The sequence below is a fragment of the Heliangelus exortis genome, chromosome 22, assembly GCF_036169615.1.
Source record: "Heliangelus exortis chromosome 22, bHelExo1.hap1, whole genome shotgun sequence".
Classification (NCBI taxonomy): domain Eukaryota; kingdom Metazoa; phylum Chordata; class Aves; order Apodiformes; family Trochilidae; genus Heliangelus; species Heliangelus exortis.
In genome coordinates this window covers 5,692,271-5,717,300 of record NC_092443.1, presented here as the reverse complement: position 1 = coordinate 5,717,300, position 25,030 = coordinate 5,692,271, and the positions used below count along the sequence as shown (strand labels likewise).

General features: G+C 42.8%; 1 protein-coding gene across 1 annotated transcript in view; it reads left to right on the top strand.

Moving 5' to 3' along the window:
* Window positions 1–25,030, top strand: part of PAPPA (pappalysin 1) — a 179,910-nt gene that overhangs the window by 59,093 nt on the left and 95,787 nt on the right. Inside the window, exons 5-7 of the mRNA XM_071766589.1 lie at window positions 1,861–2,053; window positions 8,300–8,421; window positions 13,611–14,118. Of these exons, the coding sequence (XP_071622690.1) occupies window positions 1,861–2,053; window positions 8,300–8,421; window positions 13,611–14,118 (823 nt within the window). The remainder of the gene's footprint in view (window positions 1–1,860; window positions 2,054–8,299; window positions 8,422–13,610; window positions 14,119–25,030) is intronic.

The window sequence follows — 25,030 nt, the reverse complement described above, 5'->3', positions numbered from 1 at the left end:
CTCTTGGAATAAGCATCTCAGCAAAGTCTCTTGAATTTCTCTAATTATTACTTCATCTGAGGATCATGAACCTTTCTTCAAATTGAATGAGCAGGTGCAATACCTTTTTCCCTTCTCCTCCCCCAGAACACAGCCTGTGCTGATGTTTGAGCAGACAGGATGCAGGCCATCTTGGTCCTGTGTCACAGTCTCACTCCTTTGTCCTGTATGTATTTTATTGGTCCTTTATGATGGCTGTTAAGGGCCTTTGTCTCCTTCTGGGCTTCTGGGAAGAATATTTATGGCTTTTACAACATGCTTAGGGGCAGACCATTGATAACCATTGAGGAAATCCAGAGATGTCATATTAAAGCAGCTTTTTGCAAATTCCTGTGTTTATGCAGATATTTTCACCCTGGTGGTGTCTGTCTATCTGCAGTGTGTGTTTGATGAGAGGAGGTTTGCTGCACATTTGAATTAGGAGAGACACAGGATAACATGAAGTGGTGTTTTCTTACTCTGGTAGGATGCATCTGGGGCTGTAATTTGATCAGGATCCCAACTGAGGCTGTGTCCTTTTGCTTGCAGCTCAGTGAAGATGCAGTAAGGGTTTCATTTAGCCAGCAAATTCACACTTCTCATTGGAACAAATTCATATTTTTATTGCTCCTCTTGAGTTCCACAGACATCAGAGCATCTAGTAATGCTCTTGCACTACTGAACAGCCAACTTTCATGTACACGTGGGACTCTCCAAAAAGCCTTTGGTGACCTGCATCTCCCCAGGAATGTGCAGTATTTGACCTGTGCAAAATTGTCATTGTTGTTTGTGCTGTGGCAGCGTGCACAGGTCCCATCTGAGACTGAGCTTTGCTGGGCTGGGAACTCTGCAGGCACATGTGAAGAAACACTGTGTTTTTCAGAGCTTTTCATCTGATGGGAAGAGTACCAGAAAAGTGGTTAAAGTGGTAGCAATAAGTTCTTCATCACAGCTCTTCTGGGTGACTTTGTACAATGTATTTATTCTTTCTGTGATCTGCAACAATAGAGAAATATTTATCTGCTTCTCTGAAACACTGCAGTTGCAAAGCTGTATGGTGTTCAGAGAGCACTAGTTGTGTGTTTTGTGGGAAATGATCCAGCAAAAGGATTTTTCCATTTTGAATGAAAAAGAAATGTGAAATTTCAAAAATGTTTATGAGGGGCTCAGGAGGGGTTAGAATCATAATGGTAGTAAGGGAGATTTATAATAGAAATCAAGGTATTTTACTGCACGATATGATTTTAAATTTTTAATCAGTGTTTGTAATGTTTTTTTAATTAATATTTGAGAATTTTTTTTCTTCCTCATTAGAAAATTTCTGAACTTTTTAAAAATCAAATTTTTAAAAATTTTTATGTTCTCTTGAGCTAATAAATCTGTCAAAGTTTGTTGCACACAGTTTGCATGAATCTTAGCCTATGCTTTATCTCAACACTGGCTGTCCCTTGCCCTTTCAACCTCTCCTAGAGACATTATTTTAGGCATGAAATTCTTTTAAGCCCAGAGGTTGACTGGTAGCCCCAGTTCTGACTAGAAGGTGCTGCATTCCATTTCTTCACCCCCACGTCTCTGTCTCACCTAGGTATGATCTCTAGGTGCTTCATATGTATCTCAGACCAGAGGGAGAGAACATTTATTGATTTGTTTTTTTCCTTTTTAACTTTTGTTTCCTTTCACCTGCCTTCACAAGTGATGACTACACTGATTTGTTCACAGACCATTAACTTTAGAAGGCTGCAAGAAACTGTCCTGCCCTTTGCTGCTGTTTGCCAGGTTGTAATTCTCTACTTGCTCCCACCTTCTCTTCCCACATGGCTGATGTGACTTCTTTAATTTCAGATGATGACTGCACCGACTCCTTCACACCCAACCAAGTGGCCAGGATGCACTGCTACTTGGACCTCGTCTATCAGAGCTGGCAGCCTGTGAAGAAACCAGCTCCTATTGCTATTGCCCCCCAGATTGTGGCTCGGACCTCCACCTCTGTCACCCTGGAGTGGTTTCCACCCATTGATGGACACTTCTTTGAAAGGTGATCACACACTGCTCTGTACTCATGCACTGAACTGAATGGGAAGGGGAGGAACAGGAGAAGGGGGCCCAGGGCCCCACCCCAGGAGCACAGATTTATTGGGTGCTGTGCTCAGTCTGGGTGAAGACTCTTTCCTAAACTGGTTCACATTGAGGAGGTTATTGATCTGTTTTCTGCTCTTCCTTTCTCAGCCTGTAGCACTCAGCTGAGGGCCATTGATTTGCCACGTAAAGGGCAAAGCTTTTTCTATATGTTATGGGAGGAATTTTTAATGATTCTGGCTCTCTGATTCCTGCTGTTACTGCTCCTCACAGATACCTGTGGGCTCCGGGTCTGCTGGCATATTCAGCCTCCTCCTCTTGCACCTCTCTTGTGCAAGGACAAGGTGAAGATTGTTTCTGCTCCTGTGACAGCAGAGAGCTGATGGCCAGCAGAGATGGGCAGGAGGCACAGAGGTGACAGGGCCAGAGAGAGGGACAGATGCTGGGAGCTGAGACAGGCTGAGTCAGGGGTTTAGGACCCTGAGTGTCATGCAAGTGACATCTTGCTGCACCCTGAGCTGAGCATGGAGGTCAGAGTATGTGTGTGTGGGTCTGTCTGATAGGCATGCAGCTATGTGGTACCAATAAAAATGTGAATGCAACAGGAGTTGTACCATTTTGCAGTTCATAGCCAGGGCAACTCTACCCCAGGATGACCTGAGCAACTGGGTGGTTCATTTAATTACTCTAACATAGCACTTGGATGAGCCACAGGAGCTTTGGGAATCCTGGCAGAGAACTTCCTAAATGTCTGACCTTCTTGCATTACTGTTAACTCACCTTCCCTGGTTGCATTTCTTCTCCACTTTTTGTTTTATTATTTCATAGAGAACAAACTTCCTCTGTCCTTCAGGACTGAGTACATATCACAGGAGGTCAAATTTACAAGCAAATTAGCACCCAAAGAGCTGTCTCAGCACTGCTGCTTTGCTCAGTGAGAGCACCTTGAAAGCCACTGCCTCCATCAGGGATGAAATTCCTTCCAGCACTGCTAGGACACCATGGCCATTTCAGTAGCCAGCTCACATTTTCCCTGCAGAGGCAGAGAGCTGCCACTTTCTGCTCAGATGAGGTTTTCCACCTTTATTGCAGATTAGTAAAAGGAGGGCAATGAAATCGTATTAGGAGCTTATAAAGAGAGGGCTTATGCTCTGAAAAGTGTTGCTTTAATTGCAGCTTTGCAACTTAATCCTTTTATTCCCTACCTGTGGAAAGGGCTTACATGAAGATCTGAAAATTAATTCAGAATTTTTTAGTCCATAATCATTTTTAGGGAAATTAAATTTCTCCAATTGAATTTAAATTTCAGAAGACACTTATTGTGTATTAAATAAATACCATCTGCTTCTTAAAACATATTGATGCAGAGTTAATTGATATGTAACCAAATATGTCTTTATTACATATTTCTTATAACTCAATCAATATGTTCTTAATAACCCCTAGTTAGCTGCTTCTTAAATAACATGCAGTTGATAGCCTGATAAATCTAAAATTTCATAACAAAGTTATCATATGTTAAATAAATAGTGAATTTCAAGGGAAAAAAACCCTCCTTTGGGTTTTCGGATCTATGTGCACAGTGTGACTGAAAAGATTTAAAGAGACAGCTTCAAATAATTTTGAGTCCAATTATTTGCTAAAATAGGATTCCCAATGCTAACAGATAGAGAAATGCTGACGTGACCGTTTCAAAATGTCACTGAAATATCGAAATGATCCTGCCTAAAGCATGCCCAGATTTCTGATATAATAAGCAAGCAAGGATGGTAGTAGTGTGATAGTGACTAATGCTGGAGCAGCTCACGTGCTGCACTCTGAGCACTGATGTGCCCAGCACTGCTCAGGGAGACCCACGCCTGTATCAATTTCTAAAACTGGGTCACTGTGCAAGACAAGTAGGAGGCAAAATTGGCCAAGGATAATCTTATCTGTGTGTGGGAATACTGTAAATCTTTGCAGATATTTTTACACAAAGTGCACACCAAGGGCCAAATTCTGCTTGCCTCACTTGAATGAATAAACTCATTCATTTCAATGGGACTATTCATGGAAAAAAAACAGAAGACTGATACTCAACTGCTGAGTGCCTTGGGCCTGGTTTCGAATGCACAGAGGCCCCTTCCATGCTGTTTTGACAGTGGAAAAGGGCTTTAAGAGGATGAATGGCTCTGGATACATTAGTAAGTATTGTGGCCCAATATAAGTAGATCTCTATCATAAAACGGTTGTTAATGAAGATCTGACATAATGTGGGAGGAGTTCTGGGGGTTTTTCCAGCCTGGCTCCATAACATCAGCAGTTGGAGCACATCAGGTGTGATCCTGGGTCTCCTCTCCACGCTGGTTCCAGACAAAACTGGGTCCAGCTTCCATGCTCTAGGACTGCTCCGAGTGCTGAAAGTGGGAAGATAAAGAGTTTCACTTCCAAAGCTCACTTCTGATCCAAATTACAGTACTGCCATAAGCACACTCAGTGTAACTCACTGTCCCTTTTATTCTCTGGAGCTGTGCATAGGCAGTGGCCTCTGCTTATTGGAAGTCAGGAAGGGAAATCTCAGCCTGGTTTTCAAAAGTGTGATGCTGAGCTGGCTGTATCCATGGGTTGAGGTCCTGACAGGTCTGCAGCTGAAGGGAGATGGACCATGGAAGTGTAAACCTTCCCTATGTTTAGATGTTTGTCACAGATGCCACAGTATTAGGTGCTTTTCTCTTAAGAGCTAGGTTGTAGGAATCACATTGTTATGTGGACCTGGGGACAGAGAGTTGTGCTCATAGTTCTTGTAAATTTGGGGTTGGCTTTCCTGTGTCCTCACAACTTGGTAAGAGTAACTACATGAGCTGTGCACAGGACTAAAAGCTTCCTCCTGGCTGACCCACCTTTACCTGCTTGGTGTATTCAATTGATGGCTGTTTAATTGCTCTAAAGAGTCATTTAGCTGCACAGAAATTTACCATTGTGTGTTTGACCCTAAATTCCAGCAGCTAGTTGAGCTTCTAAACATCTCTAATAATCACATATATCAAGAACCAGCATTTCTTCTTGTTGCTACTACACAAGGGATTGGAATGCTCCCCCTTCTCTGTCCTCCCATTAAAAAAAAGAAAAGGAAAAACGCATGAAAAATGTTGCATCATATGTAATAATAAAATAATAATAGAGCCAACAAAACAAGTGAAAACAAGGGACAAAAAGAAAACTCTGTTCATTTCCTGGTTGCATCTATTAGATGCATTCATCTGCTGTCGCTAAGCATCCATTCATGTGCCTCCTGTTTGCTATGCACAGGCAGGATGTAAACAGTTATTGTAATAGGGCTCTGCTGCAAATTCTGCTTGGACAGAAAACTTTGAATGCATCTGCTCTTCTGAATTTTCATTGAGGTGACTACATTAATTTCCATGGATCTGATACTATCTCATTCTTAGCAAGTATTTTGGTCAGGATGGTGTCCCGGATCTAGATGGCTGGGCTTGGTAATCACTTGCTTATACCTTGCTGCAAAGTTTCAGTGCCTTGGAGGAGAGAGCACTAATTCTGAATTTCAAGTAAGGAGATAAATTAGTCTAAGAACAGGTACTTTTTACTGAAAGAAAACAGAGGGTTTACTAGTGTTGAGTTGCCCACTGAACTGGTGCTGGCCCAGAAGAGAACTGAGCGTTTTTCAGTGGTAATCTTTAGATTTTGAATCCACTTCTGAAATATCATGCTGTAGGAATGAATTCCTTCTGTGCTCTGAACTTCATAAGCTGGAATTTTCCCAGTACTTGGCTTAGTAGAAAACAGTGAAGTCTAGATTTTCCATTACCCTGCACTTTGGGGCATCATGTGCCCCAGTGTATAACGTGTCAGATATACTATCGTTCCTAATTAATACTGTTTTGAACCAATTTACATTCATTTTGTCTCAATGTCAGTGGCTGCATAAGGTGTAAGGAGCTGGCTTAGCTTTTCATAAGCCTTTAAATGCAGTTCCGTAATTAGTTTTGACATTCATGGCTGTTTGTAGGATTTGTGTCCAAGAGTCTCCAGACCAAAAACGTTACCCCAGGAGTCATCCCCTGTGCAATTCCCCTCAGTCAGTGGAGTTACATCAGGGTAGAATTTGGCTCCCAGACTGGAAAAGTAAAAAGAGAAAGTTTGCTCATAGTCTTTCCCACATGATGCTCCTTGTGATTTCTCTTACCTCCAAGTCCTTGCTGGTAAAAGGAAATGTTTGCCCATAAGCCTACAGTTTTTTTCCACCATGGCAGCCTGTGATGAAATTGTATAGCTGCTAATTTGAGTAAAAAGCAGTTCTAATTGTGGAAACTTGGCTTTCAAAGCCCTCTCCTCATCCAGGACCAAGCGCTAATGCAGAAGTCTCTTTGTAGAGAATCTGAAAGATTATTATTACAGGGACTTCTAGCCTGACTTTTGGTGGATGTGTCTGAAAAACAACTGCACAATAATAATTCTACATTTTGATTTCTCAGTACCTTTTATTCTGGATTTTTTTTTTATATGTCAGATTTAGACACTTACCCCACTGCTTATTAGGCAGTGGAGAAATCAGAGAGGCAGGCAATGTTGTACCAGTAGTGCAGGTGGGTGAAGTGAGACAGAGGGAGAAGTTATTTGCAACTTGTCCATATTTATTCACTACCAGCACTACAGATCATCCAGGAAAGAGGAGGCCACCTTTGCCTCCCTCTTCTGTGTTCTACCCCATTGCCACATTTTATTCTTCAGAGGTCTTCAGCAGGTGCATCCCCTTCTGCACTGCCTGCAAGTTCAATCAATCACTGTCTCTGCGTAGGGGTGGCTGTGGGCCATACTGAAATGGATACCAGTTTTACCACTGATTCCATTCCAATTCCCCCCTGTTGACAATCCCTGCTTCCGCCTAATTAAGCCAACAGAAAGTTGACTTTCAAATAGATACCTGTCAACAAGCAGGAGATGCTAAGCTGGGGAGCAGCTGAGCGTGTGGCATCCCTAACACCGAAGGAAAAGGAGGTCATGAGGCCTGGGAGAGCTGTGAGGGTAAATGTACAGTCCCAGTGTCCTCACTGAGGAACCAAAATAACTTCTGCCTGAGGATCACAGTGCCCTTAACAAAGCAGTGCTGAAGTAAATCGTGCAATGGGAGATGGTTAAAATTTGGGTGGCCACCATTGGATTGTTGGTGGCCAATAATTGGCCAATGGCCATCATCCAGTTGAGTCACCAATAATATTGGTGACACACTCCACACTTTCTTCACTTACTTAGGTAGGTCAGAGAGTGCATCAGGTACTACACACAAAAGTTTTGCTTAAAACTTCTTTCCTAGGTGCATTTAGTCATTTTTTCTTCTTCTTTTTTTTTTCTTTTTATTTTAGTGGGCAGTATTCCTTATAGTAGAACAATGAATTTGGACTAATAAGCCACTTACTGGGATGAATAACCACATCTTGTGGGTCATACATGATTTCAAATTTTGTCACCAGAAGGAATGTAAAGCTGAACTGTGCTAGCTGCATCCTCAGCTGATATAAATCATCCTAACATTATAAGACATTAGAGTTACACCAGTTCACATCAGCTTAAACCCTGATCATGTGTTAGCAAAAGTATTTATGAAAAAGTATTTATGAAAAGTGTTTCATAACCCACCTCTTTTCTAGGCTTGTAATGGTTTGGGCTGTGGCCATACACCTCCAAAAGCAGGCCCATGCATACATAGCAAAGCCTTTCTTTGCAGACCAGCTCTGTCTAATTTCTGTGACTTTACCTCCTCCAAGCACCAGTGAGCTTGAGGCCTTCACAATCCTGAAGACACTACAAGTTTCTGCAATAAATCCATGGTGGGAGCAGAAATAGATCCCAAATCACCTGAGGCTGGTATCTCTGCTCTAACTACTAAGCAAGACCTATTTTCTTTTGACAAGGTTTGATCCAGCTATAGTGCAGTGGAGGGGGGAAATAGAAAAATAGATTGATTTGTGTGATTTCACGGGGTGCTGTCATGTTTTGTTGGGTGGCTTCTCACAGATGCTGTCTACCCAGATTTTAGCCCAAACCTACAGAGGGTCAGCCTCAGAAAACACTCCTGTCAGCACCTTGAGAGAAGAGGGTTAAGTGGAACTGAATTCTAAGTCTTATTGCTTTTCGTCTAGTTGAATAAGCAGCTCATTCATCTGTTACTAAGTTGGTGTGTTTTCCTGTTTTCCTGGCCTCCTAGAGAAGTGGGATCAGCATGTGATCTGTGTGTGGAAGGAAGAGTCCTGGTGCAATACGCCTTCAGCGCCTCTTCCCCGATGCCCTGCGATCCCTCCGGGCACTGGAGCCCACGGGAAGCAGAAGGTGAGTACAGAGATGGGGCATAGATGTGGCAGGGGAGAAGTTGGGCCAGAGGAAAAGAAAAGCCACGAAGCAATTGGGGAGATCTGGAAAAGAGGAATTGTTTTTTAGGTGTCAGTAAGAAAACTAGAAGAGAGATGAATGCACTGTGCCCCAGAGTAATGCCACTACCTGGAATACCTGTGTGCTGACCCTTATGTCCTGACCCTGCCCATGAATTAAATGAGTTCTGGGAGCTGAACCTGAATTTCAGAAAGCAGCTGAGTGCCAAGAAATGCTGACCATTCACATCTGCCAGATGAATTCCCCAGGGGAGCTGATTACTACTTCAGCTCTGAAAGTGAAGAATTGCGTGTTATTATTTGGGCCTATTTATTTGCATTGGACAGTAGCAGGCTGCACAGCCAGGCAGGCTTCAAGGAGTGGAGATGGTCCTTTGGGCAAGTACTCTACAGCATGAATTCAGGTGCCTATGTCAAGCCCAGTCTAATTCAGGGTGTTTTGTATCTCATTCTTACTGCTTCTCTTGGAGCATGTGGTAGGGAGAATCGTCTGCAGAGCTGCTCATACAATGCCATTAGATCTCCATCATTAACCACTCCATATTAGTACCTTCCATTATGTAAGTGGGTAGATGTGTCAGAGAATATTTGAGATTATACCAGACAGAGCTCAGTAATCACAAGTTATGGTTTGGAAAGAGCAGGATATTATTTCTATCTGTCGGTCACAAGCTGTTGGTCACAAGCTGTTCCTTCAGGAGCAGCACACTCTGGGCCCAGATTTCACTGTAAATGCACAAGTGGGCTCAGTGAACTCAAAAGACCTATCCCTGGATGTTACAAACTCACTCTACAAACTCCTTCTAATATTATGGGCTTCTCTGTCCTGGAGTTGGAGTACTCTGGTTATTCTACCAGAAGAATTATTTGTAAGATCATACATGTGCTAGCACCCAAGAGCCCTCTCAGCTTTTAAGGTCACCTGTGTCCCCAAGGGACAAGGTGTGTGGGAAAGTGTTTTCTGCCCTGCACAAGCATCTCCCAGGGTGGGGACCCAACAGAGGTTGTGATTCAACTGACCCCCCCAGTTTGGCCGTCCAAGGGCAGAGTCTGCCAGGCACAGAGCAGACTGCAACCTGCCCGTGGGTGGTTGATGTTCCAGAGCTCCATCCTGGGAAGCAGCATTCTGGCTGTGAGTGTGGCTGGATTAGCAAGTAAACAGGATTAGCAAAATTTGGATTGCTTGCAGTAGTAGTGCAGGGTGAAAGGTGGAATTTCCACTTAGCCAAGGATTACAAGACTTTGAAACCTGGTTTTGTTTGGAACAAAACCTGAAACTTTTTTAATTCTCCATGAAGGAAAATTAAAAACAATAAGTTCTTGAGGCTGGCCAAAATGTTTTGTTTAGCTCATATAATTCCTCTTTCATGAACTTGGGTTAAATTATGACATTTTAAAATATCTCTATTTAGGGCAAATCTAATCTAGGGCGAAGGCTACTTCTAATATAAAAATGAAAAGTGTTTCAAAATGCAAAATGAAATTACTTCTTCCAAAAATACCAAAACATGATGTTCCAATATTGTCAGAGCTTTCTTCCCATTTTCTCTTCCAGAATAAAACTGTGGCCAAATAAACCCAGTTTTGCAAAGTGTTTTGATTTTGGAAGAACTGCATATTCCATTGAGATACACAGTTCCATCAAAATTTTCTCCAATGAGCTCTGATTTGAAAATGTCTAGATCTCACACGTCTTGCCAGCAGCATCATTCCTAGAGAAACTAAACTACTCTAAGATTTATTACTCAGCTGCGTTTTGCATTTAATTTCCTCTTCTTACAGTGTGTGCCTGCATGTTCTTAACTCTGAAGGGTGCAGTCTGATCCTTATCTGTCTCATTCAGTTGCTGTTGTGCCATTTCCTCTGGAAAGAAAATTTTGGATACCTATCCTTGAACTGTGTAATATATTGTCCCCACTTTATGGTAGAAAACATACCACACGTATGGTGTTTGTTGCTCTGTAATTTTCTGTCATCGCTACCACCCTTCCTGAGATTCAGGATCTCTGCTTATTTGCACTTGGTCTGAGTTACAAATAGCACAGTTAGATCATTGTTTGGCTTCTTTGATTGTCTCTCTGTGAGTACTCAAGCATGTAAGCTCAAATTCAAATTCTGCAAGTGTTCATGTGTGTAAATCTCCACTGCTTGAATGTTCATGGAAAGTGGATACAGAAGAGGTGCAAATGGAACCAAAATGAACTAATTTTAAAATCTGAGCTCACACTCATGGAAAATGTTTCATAGTACTGCTCATCCAGCTTCTTACCAGAAATCCACGTTTCTCCCATGTCTCTGAAGTGGCTCTGAACCTGGTTTGTCTGGTTTTGGTTTCCTGACATCTTGGGGGTGATAACGTAGCAGGGACTGGGCCCTTCCTCATGTCCTGCCAGTGTATGAGCTTTGTGGAGTCCAACTGAGCTGAAATGGTTTGTGATTCTTTCCCAGCCAGTTGTTCCCCTTGCATGAGAAGCCCTTTGCTGCTTGGCAGGAGCTGTGGGAAGGCACTGGAGATCAGCTTGGTTTGATTCACTCTTTGCCTTCACTGTAGAGCAAGAAAGCTCCCACCTACCTGGGATTCTCACCAGCAAACCTCACAGCACCTCTACAACTTGGTTGATTTTTTTTTTATATATATTAAAGGTGATTTTGGCTCAAACCCAAATAAGTACCTTTGCTTACCATGCAATATATGCATATACCATACGTCAATTCCTACTGCCTGGCTCTCTATTGGCTGGAAGAAGTGTGAGAATATAATTTTAAAAATTATTAATGCCTTACTCTGCTCTACTGCCCTGTCTTTCCCAGTGGCCAGTATTTCACTCAAGAGTGATTAGTTCTGTGTTTTCAAGTGGAATTGTCATAGCTGGACCTTAGAGTCCCACTGCAATGGTCCCATTGTCCTGAACATGTAAAAAATTCAGCAAGTTGTGACAGTGGTCACACACCAAGAAGCTGCTGACCCCAGCTGATGTCTCAAGTTTCTGCCCATGTGATGGGTCAAGGGAGGGACATTTGTCCCAGCCAATTCACTTAACTGCAGGACACACCAGGCAGCAGCTGATGTTTTGGGGAAGCCTCCCTCCAAACATACACCATTCTCCTCTCTAACTGGTGAAGGGATTTGGCTTCTCCTCACAAACATCAGATTCACAGTCAGTTTGTGCCAGGCAAGTCAGGATGTTGGGTGAGGTGCTGTTCTGTGCCTGATCTTGCTGAGGATCTCATAACCTTAAGGATTATAGAACCTGAACACACAGGGGCAAAACAGCTACTACACCATTATTTTTAAAATGCAAATATTTGTTATTTGCATAGTACTTACCAATCTCTAGAAATCTACAGTGCCATAGAATAAGGTTTCCATCCTCTTCCACAATTAAATGAATATTTTATACTCAGGTCTAAGTGTCTGATAATATTTAAGAAAAGAACTCTTTATCTCAACTTCATTAAGGTCTTTAGTCTATGGATGACTACCAATCAAGCTCCCATTTTGGGTAATACTCTGCATTAAAATCCCTGGGTGCTGACTTCAGCCCATCTAACTCTGGGGACCATGCCCTGCTCTACCAAGACATGTAGGTTTATTCACTGTTTGCATCTTACAGAGGCCTTGAACTGGAACCCAGGTGGAGACCACTTTGAAAACATCCAAGTCTGTGAGCTGTTAATCACCTCCATGTTCCTATCTGTGAGATGGCAGTGATAAGCTTTACGTATCTTTCCAAAACCCTCTGAGATACTGGAGTTAAAAACCATCTTCTTAGGGCTGCAGTCAGGAGCTCACTGTGAGAAAGTCCCTGGTGGGCCCAGCAGTGACTGCTGTCAGGTAACGTGAGTTGAATGGGGTACTTGCTACTCCAAATGATTCTATACACAGTCCTTGCAAGCTTGCCAGGGGAAAAAAAAAACCTTGAACATGTGAAATGGAACTCTGGCTTTGTTCAAAATCTCTCACTGGTGTGGTCTCTCCAGATGCTGGGGTTGGTGGCACTCCTGCTGCTCTGTGGAATGGGAGGAGGAGAGGAGAGGAGAGCTCTGGGGTCTGTGCTGGTGAGGGAGAAGTGCTAAAAGCTGTGCATCTGCAGGACAGTCATGCTGGATCATGGGGAGGACTGCCTGAGATACCAGGAAATCTATTCTGCATCTGGGTTCACTTGGTATGGACAGGAGAATTCCCTGTGCTGTTTATCCTTGACAAAAGAGGCACATTTCTAACACTTCATTGGATCACAGACAATAAGAATAACCTTCACACACTGCCCTTTTCTCTTTGAATTAGCAGTGATGTCCTGTTTGTTCATGTTTGCCCAGTGCTTTATCTTGCTTTCTTCCTTGGATGCAAACAGCTGTGCTTTCTCTCTCTTTTTTGTTTTGTTTTGTTTTGTTTTTTGTTTTTTTTACCTCTGCCTTCTCCATTTCTTTCCTCTTGTTGCCTTTCTTTATCTTTTCCCTTTCTCCTTTTCTGCATTTTGCCTTCTCCATGTCCTGTCTGCTCCCTTTTTGTGTGATTATTTGGGAAGGAAGAAGGAATTTATAGCTCTCACTGGATTCTGTTATCAACTGTTCCACCCATCTGACCTCTCTGGATCTTGCAGTCCATGCCTCTGTGCCAAACTGTAGTGTTACCATAGTGTTTGGGAAACCAGCAAGCATTGTGGCTTTCATTAGTTTTTAGTAATACCTCCCATGTAGTTGAACAAAGCCAACAGTGAGAAATGTAGAAATACAAGTGCCTGTTGTTTCCTACTATGAGTGCAAAGAGACAGCTCAGAGCTGTGCTCCATGTGCCTTCAGAGAAAGGAGTCTTACACCATGTGTTAGCTTAGCTTGTACATGACAGAGGAGGAGTTGTCCCTCAACAGCACGGTGCAACAGCTTCTTGGAACAAGCAAAAGCACTTTTCTTTGTCAAAGAGAAGAGAAAAAGGTTCTCTTTTAGAGTGAGAAGCAGGGGAGTAAGCAGGAGCACAGAGGTAAACTGAATGCAAAAGTGACTCTGTTTATTGGGTGAAGTACCCAGTACTTTGCTTCCACCAGTTAGTCTTTCAGCACTGGTGACAATGACAACCCATGTTCTCTACCTTCTTTCATGCCATGTCTTTTCTTCCTCCTTTGTTTCCAGGCCATCCTGATGTTGAGCAGCCCTGTAAATCCAGTGTCAGAACATGGAGCCCCAACTCAGCAGTCAACCAACACACAGTGCCCCCAGCCTGTCCTGAGCCTCAGGGCTGCTACCTGCAGCTGGAATTCCGCTATCCCCTGACTCCAGAGTCCCTTACAGTCTGGGTGACATTTGTTTCCCCAGACTGGGACTCCAGTGGAGCAGTGAATGACATCAAGTTGCTCACCATCAGTGGGAAGAACATTTCTCTTGGGCCGCAGAACATCTTCTGTGACATCCCGTTGACCATCATGCTGGATGCAGGACAAGTGGGTGAGGAGGTGTATGGAATCCAGATCTACACCCTGGATGAGCACCTGGAAATTGATGCTGCCATGCTGAGCTCTGTCCCCCACAGCACGCTGTGTGCAGACTGCAAACCCATCCAGTACAAAGTGGTTCGGGACCCTCCTTTCCAGTCTGGATCTCCAGTTGTCATCTCAAACCTCAGCAGAAGATTCATTGACATGTAAGTACTGCTTTCTAGAGAGCCAAATAGACTTGTTCAGGGAAAAGTGATAATCTGCTCTTCTCATTCTTTTAATGTCCAGCATCACAATAGATTGTTGGAGTTTGAGCTAAGTAGATGTTTTCAGGTTTCACCAACAGAGAATATTCTCAAAGTTTCTCTCTGAAACCAGGACCATCACACACTCAGGTGAAGTACCCTGAGATTTTGTGGATTATTTTTTTGAGAAATTTCTAGGCTAATTGTGCATAAATGTGAAAATCAGGCTTTCCTGAACCAGAAAGGTTATTGCAAACTACCCAAGCTATGATAAAGTGAATGCTTACAATAACCTAAATGAGGACTTTAGGAGTAACGTGGTCATAATTTCTGTAGAAGTTTTTTGAAAGTAATATTTTGATGGAGAAAGAGACAGAATGGCTTTCAGTGGTGGAGAACCAATTAGCTCCACAAAGGCTAAACAAAGGATGCAAGAAATACACTTGCATGTTCAGGTGTACAAACATATTTCAGCCACTTTCTGCTTTCAGGAGTCACTAAACCAAACTGTGTTTAATGAGATTGCTGTAATGTAGCAAACATCCCAAATGTGCTACTTGGTTGCAGGGACTGTTTCATCCCAGATGCAGTTATTCTTTGTTGAGGAAAGTTGAACTTCAAAATAGTTGATGCTATCAAGGACATCCATAATCTACTCATAGACATTCTGTAGTAGTAAGAAACACATTTGCATGACATGATTCTCTGGAAATGAGCCACTCATCTGCAGGGACAACACGAAGCTCTTTTGAAAAATGGATACCAGATAAAAGAAAATCTGCTAAGAAAACTGCACACTAATTTAGAAAAGATGATCTAATTGGTACAGCTAATGTCAAGGAAGTGTACATCATTATGGTTCCCTAAACCATATTTAAATATAATAACATTATTAATTAACAGTTCAGTAATCATGAGCTACCATCCCTTTCACGGCCCAAGATGCAAAATGTCCCTATGGATTTAAAAGTGCAAGGTAACTAACAATAGTGAATATAAAACCAAAACCCAGGACATCACTGAAGTTACCCATGTGTTGAAAGTTAAGCATGTGCTTAAGTGCTTTCTTGGGTTGTAGCCTTGTTCCAACAATTGCTGGCTCTTAACATGAGATGAATATTGGCATAATGGAAACATGGAAAACGGTGAATTTTCCCAGGGTTTTGCTGTGAAAGCATCTTTGCCTGAAACCTGGCCCACTCTCCTTGGAAAATGGGACTAGTATGGTTTGAAATATTTGCATACCTTAGCAGAAGTTCCCACAGAAACAGGTCCAGTTTCGAGTTCATAACAAAATGTGGAAGAATAAAAGAAGAAAAGCCTAAAACCAACTTGTGTTCTGAGGTCTATCCCTTTTCTTTTACTATGATTTTGTGGGTGGCTTCTACCTTATAGCCAGCTGTATAGTGAAAGAGTTGTATAATACTTGAACCAGTAGCCAGGGATTAATGATAATTTTCCTGTGCGTCATTGAATAAATCCCATGAGCTAACGTTACTGTACCTGCCTGTATGTCTCAACTAGTTCCATATCTAGCTTAAATTTTACAGACATAAATTTTACATTAGCCTTTCTGGGCTCTACCTGTGATCAGCAGGAAGAAATGGATGCTCTTGGTGGCCCAGCCAGCCTACCAACCAAACCCAAACCAAACCCTATTATCTAGCTGGCCTCAGCTCATCTGTGTCTTTCCAAGGAGTATGGGGAAAATCCAGCCAGTGAGCTTCCAGGAGATGTTAGGAAAACTAAAATGAAGTTTTTAGTCACTGGGTGAGGAGTAAAAAAATGCAGATTCCTTAGCACTTAGTTGCTTCCTTAGCACTGAGTTGGTTTTGATTCAAGACTTCAGCATGTGTTTTGAAGCTTTAAAAGTGGGATGATTTTTTTTTTTTAAATCCTAACTTTTCTATGCACCCAACACTGACTGTCCTTCTGCTGGTGGGTCACACAGACTCATACTGCTGGGCCATACCTTGAGGTGCATCAAACTCACTGAAACTCTGCATGGGGTGGTGTGTATATGGTAGAGGCAAAAAGCAAAATGAATTTCCCATTAGCACCTCGTACAAAGAGTGGCCACAGTCCTTACACTGCTTAAGAAGGAAGGAAGGGAAGATGCTTCAGTGAAGGCAGAGACAGAGATGTTGGGCTGTGCTCCTGCATGCACACATGTACAGAGGTAAAGACAATCTCTCTCAGACTGTTTGCATCTCCCTGTTTGTCTTGTTCTGTACAGATGGAATTCAGCTTATCTGTGCAGCCAGACCTTGCAGCCCCTTTATCTCTCTCTAAGCCCCAAGCCAGTTACCCCTCCTTTATGCTTTTGCGTGTTTTCCATATTAAACAAAATAACCCCCCCACACGTTCTATGGAAGGTTAGTTTGAAGGCAGTGGCATATCTTTAATCTTGCCTCCTCTTACCTTGATCTTCACTTTCTCTTTTTCTCCCAAAGAAAATATTTGCTTGCGCTGTTATCTGTGAGCAAGATCCTTTCCCCAGATGTGGCGATGCTGAAAGAAAATAATTTCTTCTGCCTTCTTCCCACCAAAGAAAGGGCCTTTAATGGATAACCCTTGCCTAGTCAGCACTGGGTGCTCTACAGAGGAGAGTAAATAACTATTACAGTGAAAACTTCTTATTAAGAAATGCAAAATAATATCAGACTTTGCCTTCTCAAGCTGAATTTTAATCTCAGCTCGTGGTTCAAGCTGAGTCTAGCAGTGATTTCTAAGGGACAGGACCTTATCCATGGACCTTACAGAAACCAGGCAAGATAACACTCAGTTCCATGGGGTATGGTCAGCCAGAATGGCTGGTATCTGTGATACAAAATGAGAATCAGAGTCTGGGAAGATAGCAGCAAGCTAAATAAATCAGTGGGGGGAAAAAAAGAGGTGAGGTCAGGCCAGGTGCAGCACAGAACTGCTGAGTCTTCACACTGCAGCAAGTGATAAGGAGGGAGCCTCATCTGCAAGCTTCACAGTCTCACTATTTAATCCAAACTTTGGGTTTTGCTTTTATATAGAGGGTTTCACTCTGTCTCTTCTCTAGAAAGAATGCAAAGAGAGCCACCATGGCAAACACAGCTGTTGCTTTGCCCTTACTCTGGCCCTTGTACTCTCATGTTTTGCTCTTTGTAGCAACCAATGATGTTGTAAGAGCTCAGTGAGAAGCCAGTGCCCATGATATGCTCTCTGGAGGGTGTCACAGGTACAGCCAGGTGTCAGTGCCACCAGGAGAGTCAGGGGTGAGCATCCTGTTCTCCCCATTGTGCTCTCAGTAGCTGAATTTGGGAGTGGTGAGCAGCTGGGTGTGCTGGTGGGATCTGTGCTCTCCCCGCTGGCAGGCTGAGCTGTCAGACACCGAGGTTAGTTTTGGAAAGTTGTCAGAATGACTGGAAAAGTTTCTAAGAATTGGAAACTTTCCCAACTTTTCTGCCACAGACTTTGTAGGAAACCTCAAAATGTGGTGGACTACGATGGATCGAGTTGCCTTTGTGCTGGTAACCTGTATGTTTTTTTCAAGACAAAAGCATTGACTGAAATAACCTCAGAAAGAATCCCAGCACGAAGCCCTGGTGAGAGTTGTGGTTTAGCAGAGATGAGCAGCCACTACTGCTCTCCTGTGATAGATTAATCTGAGCCATTCCTACACTAACTAGAGCTTTAGCACCTAAGTGACACCTCGAGATACTACATTCATGCCTGAAAAAGAAAGAAAGAAAGAGAGACTGAGACAGACAGAAACTTGCATTTTCCCATATAGAGAATATGTCTTCTCAGTTTTGGCTACTTTACACCTCCAATCAATGGCCAAACTTTTTATGTTGCTCAGTAATAGTTGGAAGTGACTGTTCAATATCTGTGTACAGTTGTTGTTTAAGTAAGAACAGGATTTTAATTTTCTTTGTTGCATTCAGCACTAAACTTACCAACTCCATGGCATTTACTGTGTTTTAACTGTACACCTGTGACTGTGGAGTGCACATCTCACTCAGGCTTCTTGGAGTGGTGGCAGAATGACCAAGAAGTGACAGTCCTCAAGATTACAGGTAGCTGCAGGGCTGCTGTATGATTGCTCTTTGATTTTCATGTTCTTTAGCCCTGTGCTTTATCCAAAACTTTTGTTTCAAAATTTGTGTTATTGATGCACTTGCCATTTTTTACTGGTATCCAGTCCAAAGGACACATGGCAGGTGATTTGTCAGAAACCCCAGATGATGACCAGTTGAAGAGGATGGAAAACCATTCTTAGTCTGAAGGTCCCTAAAAATACGAGCAAGTAGAGAGGCTGGAGAATCAGCTGTGGCTATTTATAATGAGCAATAATTCATTACTGCAATTATTGATGTGCTGTTAGCCCCTGAACTCAAAAAGAAGGCTGCATTTACATGACACAGGCCCAGCTGAACAGAGGACTGAAAAAATATGAATATCACAATGATGATATGTAAAGCCTGGTCCCTGCAACACTAAAATTTCATCTGTAAAAAACATCTGTCCTTATTATGGCATTCCTTTCTTCATCTTGAAGATCTATTTCTCTATTTTCTGAAGGTCTACCAGCCAGAGGAATGCATGATCTAAAGCAGCTGAAATGGATTGCTAGATCCATCTGTCATGAAGATAATTAACGCCATATTTCCACCCAAACAAGATACAGATCGTTCTGTGGATGTTCTCCCAACACCAAAAGCTGAAGCCCATATTATCACCATCTTCTGCTTACCCCTCCTCCACAGTTACCATGCCAAACTTCTCTTGATATGCCAGGAAACACTGGGGAGTATCTAAGATAGGACTGAAATGTTAAGAAAGCACTTTACATGCCCAGATTTATCTGCAAGAACTGCTAGGTTGCCTGTGTGATATCAACGTGCTTCACATCTGGATTCCCAACAAGCTTTAGAACTGTATATGATATTCCAGATGTCCTGTGTATGAATACTTACCCTGGAAATGCCTTGCCTTGATGCGTGCAAGGACCTCGTGTTTCATTTTTTGTGAATACATAAATACAACCAACTGCTTCTTCCTCTTGCACTGAAGAGCTCCCACCTTATTCTGAATTTCTTAAGCCTATATGCATAATATCATCTTATACCAACATATGCACTGGTTTGAGATATCCAATCATGTGATTTAGTCATTTCTGCATGGTAACTCCATCCTTCTCTGCGTGGACTGAGCCAGTTCTCTGCTGTCTTCAGATATTTGGACTTTTATGGTTTAGATTTTTATTTGCAGGAAATGTGTGTTAGTTAACTTCAAAGTGGTAGCTGAAAGGTGAATTTCCACTTTCATTTAAATTTCTCATTCGGTTCAATCCATTACAGCTATGAGAAGTAAGTGCAAAGTAGTGTCATCTCTTGTGAGTCCCAAGGAGTTTGATGCCTGCTCTCAGCACCACAGACCTGCCATTTCTAAAAGCATTTGTTCTCTAGTCTGCATCCAGGAGGTTTCATTCCATAATTGCACAAGTCTCCACATTTTTCTCTCTAGTAATATACGAGATCTGTATCTGTATTCCTAGGCAAGTTTATAGCTCATCTCTGTTTAAAACACTTTTACTGAGCATCAACAGGAACAGATTTACTCTTATTCATAGTTTCTTGCTCATTCCTAAGATCTTAACTAATGTTAGTCTGCAGTGTTGTATGGACAAAGCTATCTGGAGCTTTCCCAGGAAGCCACCCCCCCTTCTGCTCCACCAGGTTTCTCTTTCCCCTAAAATTTCCAGGGTCAGATACAGTACTAGCACCACTAGCTCTTGCCTAGTTCTTTATTCAGAGACTGCATTAAGGAGTAAGTGTTTCAGCTGTTCCTCTCTGACCCTAGTTTCCCAGCTGGATTAGCATCTGTGCTGTCACCCTCTATATGTCTCCATGTGTCACCCAAGAGCTTGGAGTGTAATGGTGCTGCTTGTGGTCAGGTTTGTCAAAGTTGTGGAGTTTAATGTCCAGCTGGTGCAGGGCAGAGGAGCAGACCTGGAGCTCAGTGAAGATGCTGGATCTGAGCACCATCCCTCCCCCTGCCCCTCTGAGGTGCTCTCAAACCCTGGCTGTGCTGTCAGCTCTTTCCTCGTGCAGCCAATATTGATTGCCCTGTTTCTGCTTAACGACCCTGGAAATTTCCCGTGATGAAAGAGCAAAAAAATATGGAACAATTACCTGTCCAATGCCTTCCCTTCTAACAGTAAGAAACTGGTCATGGGCTCACCTGATCCTAACTGAGGTGAAGTGCTGGTAGGAGGGAGAATCCTTCACCCAGAAGCATCTTCACTGCCAATTCCCCCTGAGGGAATTCTTTTCTTTTCCAAGTCTTGTGGCCCAGCCTCTGGCTTGGAGGGCAGTGGGGGTCTGGGGCTGACTGACTCTGCTTCTGAAGCACAGACAGAAGCACATATCCCTGCTCTACATCCAGGGCTTGGGAAGCCAGGAAAAGCTTTCCAGGGAAAGCTTTTCCAGAGAGTCCCTCTTTTCCATCTACTGTTCCTGCACCTTCCTTTCACACATGTTGTGCTGCTAAATACCGAGGTAACAGTTGTTATTATTTATAGTTACTGCAGCGTGCCCAGCATTTTACAGGAGAAATACACTGGGTGCTTTCTTTCCAAGATCTCAGTTAAACTTCAGAGGCCACCAGTGCCCCTGGTCTGGGGGATGGTGCAACTCCACTTGGCTGATGTGACTTGACATCTGGAAGCCACATTCTGGTGGCTTTTCTTCTTTCTTGCTTTCTTCATGAAAGGTGCCAGGTTATCTTTGTGAAAGAATAAAGCCTGCTTCCTGGCCCCCCACACAGAACAGATAGAGCAATTTTTTCCCTTACCACCCTGTGCCAAATTGCCTTAACCCTGCCCTGGAGAAGAGAAAGAACAATCAGACTGTCTGTGCCCATTCAGGAGACAGCTTTTCTGCTAAGCCTGTGCAAAGATGCTGTTTGGTGCCAGCTGTAGTGATAGATTTGTGATTCTTTGTTGTTGCGGTTTCTTATGTAATGCTGGAACTGGCACTTGACAAAATCCATAGCTCCTGTTCTGGCTCAGTCTCACATGATGCAAGAATAAGGTAGTACAGGAGGGCTGGTATCCTTGTGAGTTTCTGATCCTGAGATAGGGCAGCCCAGAGAAATTATTCAGCCTAGGTCTCTGTTTGAAGGGTGGCATTGCCCTGAATGACCTCCAAGCTGCCTGTCTCGAAGGTACGGCTCAAGGAGAGTATGAGAAGAGGGACTGATTCATTTGAGGAATGACATTTTGTTTCAGATCAGCTCTGCCAGCTCAGCTCCAGCCAGGACACTCCCAAAGGATTTCTGCTGTGTTGGATTCACATCTCCCATCACCTGGGTGATACACAGAGGCTGGAGAGAGATCAGACCTGTAGACTGCAAGTTAGACATGTGCAAATGTCCCTGAAAAAGTGATCCATAATGGTTGTCCTAATAGATACTATTAGAAATTGATATATATATTGATATATATATTAGAAATTGATAATTAATAGATACTATTAGAAATAGATATATTTAATCACCCCCAGCCAGGGTAGAATCTGAACTTAGAAGCTGAACTTGGAATTTGAACTCAGAATTTGACCTAGAAGTAGTAGCGGAGTTTTCAGCTGCAGGGAAATAAATAAATAAATAAATAAATGAAAGTCAAACAGGACTTTTCCTGCTGGGCAAAATAATTTATTGCAGGTGAACCAGTCTCAGATATGTGTTAAATTAGGCTGTGCATTATCTCATTGATAGTAATTTCTCTCTGCTGTTTGCCTTCTTGTGTGTATCTTTATTTTGGGCTCTAAATAAGATAAGCCCCAGAAACCTCTCAAGAATAACAAATGCATTTTCTTTGCTTGATTGAGGAAAGGCATATTGGACAGACATGTGTTATGCAACAATTTAAAAATAACTATCTTGTAAAACTTGGAGTGAGCCTCAAATACTGCAGAGGGAGCAGAAATGTGCTACCTGCCTTTTTATCAGCACTGTCAGCCAATACAACTTTTTTCAGTAAATTTTACTGAACTATTGGCCTCATCATTTCCTGGGCATTTTCTTTTAATATAATTTCTTAGGAAAAAAAAATCCAAGCCTGTTAAATTTGGAACTATACTCTAACAGGCAAGGATTTGAAAACAACTCTACAGTAGGACTGAAACACCTGTGCAGTCCATAATACCTCCATAGGTACAGTGACAGCCAATGCAGAAGCCTGTTAGGGGTATCCTTGCCTGGCAAGTGATGCACTGAGTATGCTGTGGGCCCAGCAAACCCATTATGTGGTTGCTTCATTCAGGATTCATCTTATTTCTGGCCAGGATCTTTATAAATGGGTGGCATCTCCCTGCTGGTGGCCCAGTGCCAGCATTTTCCTGGAGCTTTTTGTGATAGGAGGGGCAAGGTAGAAATAAAGCTCATTCTTCTCTGTAAAAGGCAGAGAGGGTACTTGGAACTGGACACCCCAAATTATTGGCCACTACTAAAAATATTGGTCCTTAGAGCTCAGTGCAGCAAACCAGATCATTTATTCACAGTGGTACAGGTTTGTGTTTGTTTTTTTAATGTAAGACCAGTTGCAGATGTAATGACAATAGAGGAAATTAGCTCATGATGGGATTTTAGAAAGAGGCTAGTGGAAATATGTTCAGTAATGCTCAGTTATTAAACCATTAAAGGTCCCATTGGAGACCAGCTAGTAGGATTTCTCATAATCTGAAGTGGCTTAAGGCAAAACACAGATCCCCTAAGGAGGGAAATGACAAAATGTTCCTTTGGAACATCACCTCATCTCCTCACCCAGGTCTCTGCTCTGCCTGACAGCACATACATCTCTCTCTCACACACACACACGTGTACACACAGGATCCCCCCCAAATAGCAGCACCCCAAGAGTGCCATGGTTCCCTCCATCCCCTTAGGCTCCAAAGTGGAGTTTTGGAGGGGTGGGATGGTAGAGGTGAAACCAGAGAAAACTGCAGACATCTGTGTTCACTTGGGGCCCAATCTAAGCCCTATTGAAAATGCACATAATAACTTTCACTGGCTTCAGGAGTCTTTGGATCAGGCACTGTGACGGTTTGCTCCCTGGGCTCTGTTTACCATTTTGGTGAGATTTCATGGAAACAGGAGGGTATTAAATTCTGAAAATTGGGTCTTGGCTCATGCCTGTTGAAAGGAAATCCTAGAGATCGGGTCTGGATTCAGAGAAGCTGAAGAATATTGTTCTGCCAAGCTGACGGCCCTAAATTGGAAGTACCCATGGGGAGAGCTGAACCTGACAAAAGGGGTTGGAACCTAAATGCTCCCAAATTCAACAAGTTGAGGGGTGGTTTTTGGGGTCCCAGACCCTGTGCATGGGTTTCTCCTGCAGTGTGAGCTGAACCAGCACTGGAGCCCATGCAGATCGTGCTGCTGGCAGTCCTGTATGGAGAAGCCACAGCACAACCTTTGTGAGTAATCAGGCAGTGCTCATCAAAGTGCAGCAGGCAAAGATTTCCAGTGATGATGATGATGGCCTTTAAAGCATTTTACCTGTCCTAACCTGGCTACCCGTTGTGTTACTGTTTCCTCCCTGCAGTGTTGGTACACCAGGGCACTGTCCTCAGGTGGTGATACTAGCACAGTTCCTTTGAAATCCATAGAGAAGTTCTGGCTTCCTCCAGGTGGCAAAAGGGCTTCCTGCCCCAGATTTTTCATTCCTCAAAGTGTAACAGCCTTCTCTGCTGTGACAGCCACCTCAATTTCATGTTGAGAAGCTCCTGTCTCAGCTTAGGGACTGATGGCAACAGTGAAGAAGCAAACACAAAAGATTTTTTTCCCTCCTTTCCTGCTCTAATAGGAACCAGGTGCTCCGTCACTTAACCTGTGTGCTGCTGTGAAATTGCCCAGCTAGTGCAAACACCCATGTGAGGCCCTGAGCCTCAAGGCTTTGCTTTGTTCCAAGATTTGTAACCCAGTCTCATTTAGATCCTCTATTTATATCATCCACTTTAAAAATATGTAATTGTTGTAGAAAACTGTTTTCTGATTTTTTTTTTCATTTGAGAAAAAAAAAAAAATCAAGAAATATCTTTAAGTCCTTTGTTGCAAACTTTGTTTTATATTAAATGTGCTACTGTGTTTTAAATTGGTACCAGGTCAAATAGCTGGATGATTATATCAAAGTCTTCTGGAGTTAATCAGTTACATACATATCTGTATATTTGCTGCTTAAAATCTTATGGCTGTTGCACAAAGGACAGAAGAGAGTGGTCTGGGTAAAAAGCAAATGTCCAAACCCAAATGTGAATGAAGTCCTAAACAAGACCTGGGATTCAGAGCAGAGTTGGTGCAGCCAGGTGTGTAGTTGGGCACTGGGGCATCTTATGCAGGCATGGGTCTGGTCTGAGTAGCAATGTTTGCAACTCAGAGGAACAGCTGAGTTGCTGTGGGTTAAACCTGGAGGATTTTGCTGAGGTCTCTAAAGCTTCTTGGGATATACATCAGCGTGAGCAAAAGCAGAAATGTAGACTGATGGCCTGCTTGGGTTTTGTGGTGATTATGAGCATTGGTGGTGACTGGTTCATAGAAGTATCTCATGGAGCAAAGGATATATATATATTTTCATAATAGATTGGATCCCTCAACCTCTGACTTCAATCTCAAATGTGTGGGATCTCTGTGGTGTTATGTAAGTGGAGGTGGTTGGTTCAGGTGTTAGTAGAAATACTTTCTTGATACAATCAGAAGTTAAGCTTGGGGTTTGGCTGGATGCCACAGATTTGAATGGGGAAACTAGATTTCGGAGAGCAGAGACACCTCATGGTTCAAGATGAACCCTACCAAGCATTCAGCTGACATTTATCTGTTCAGGTTAATGGCTGCTCTG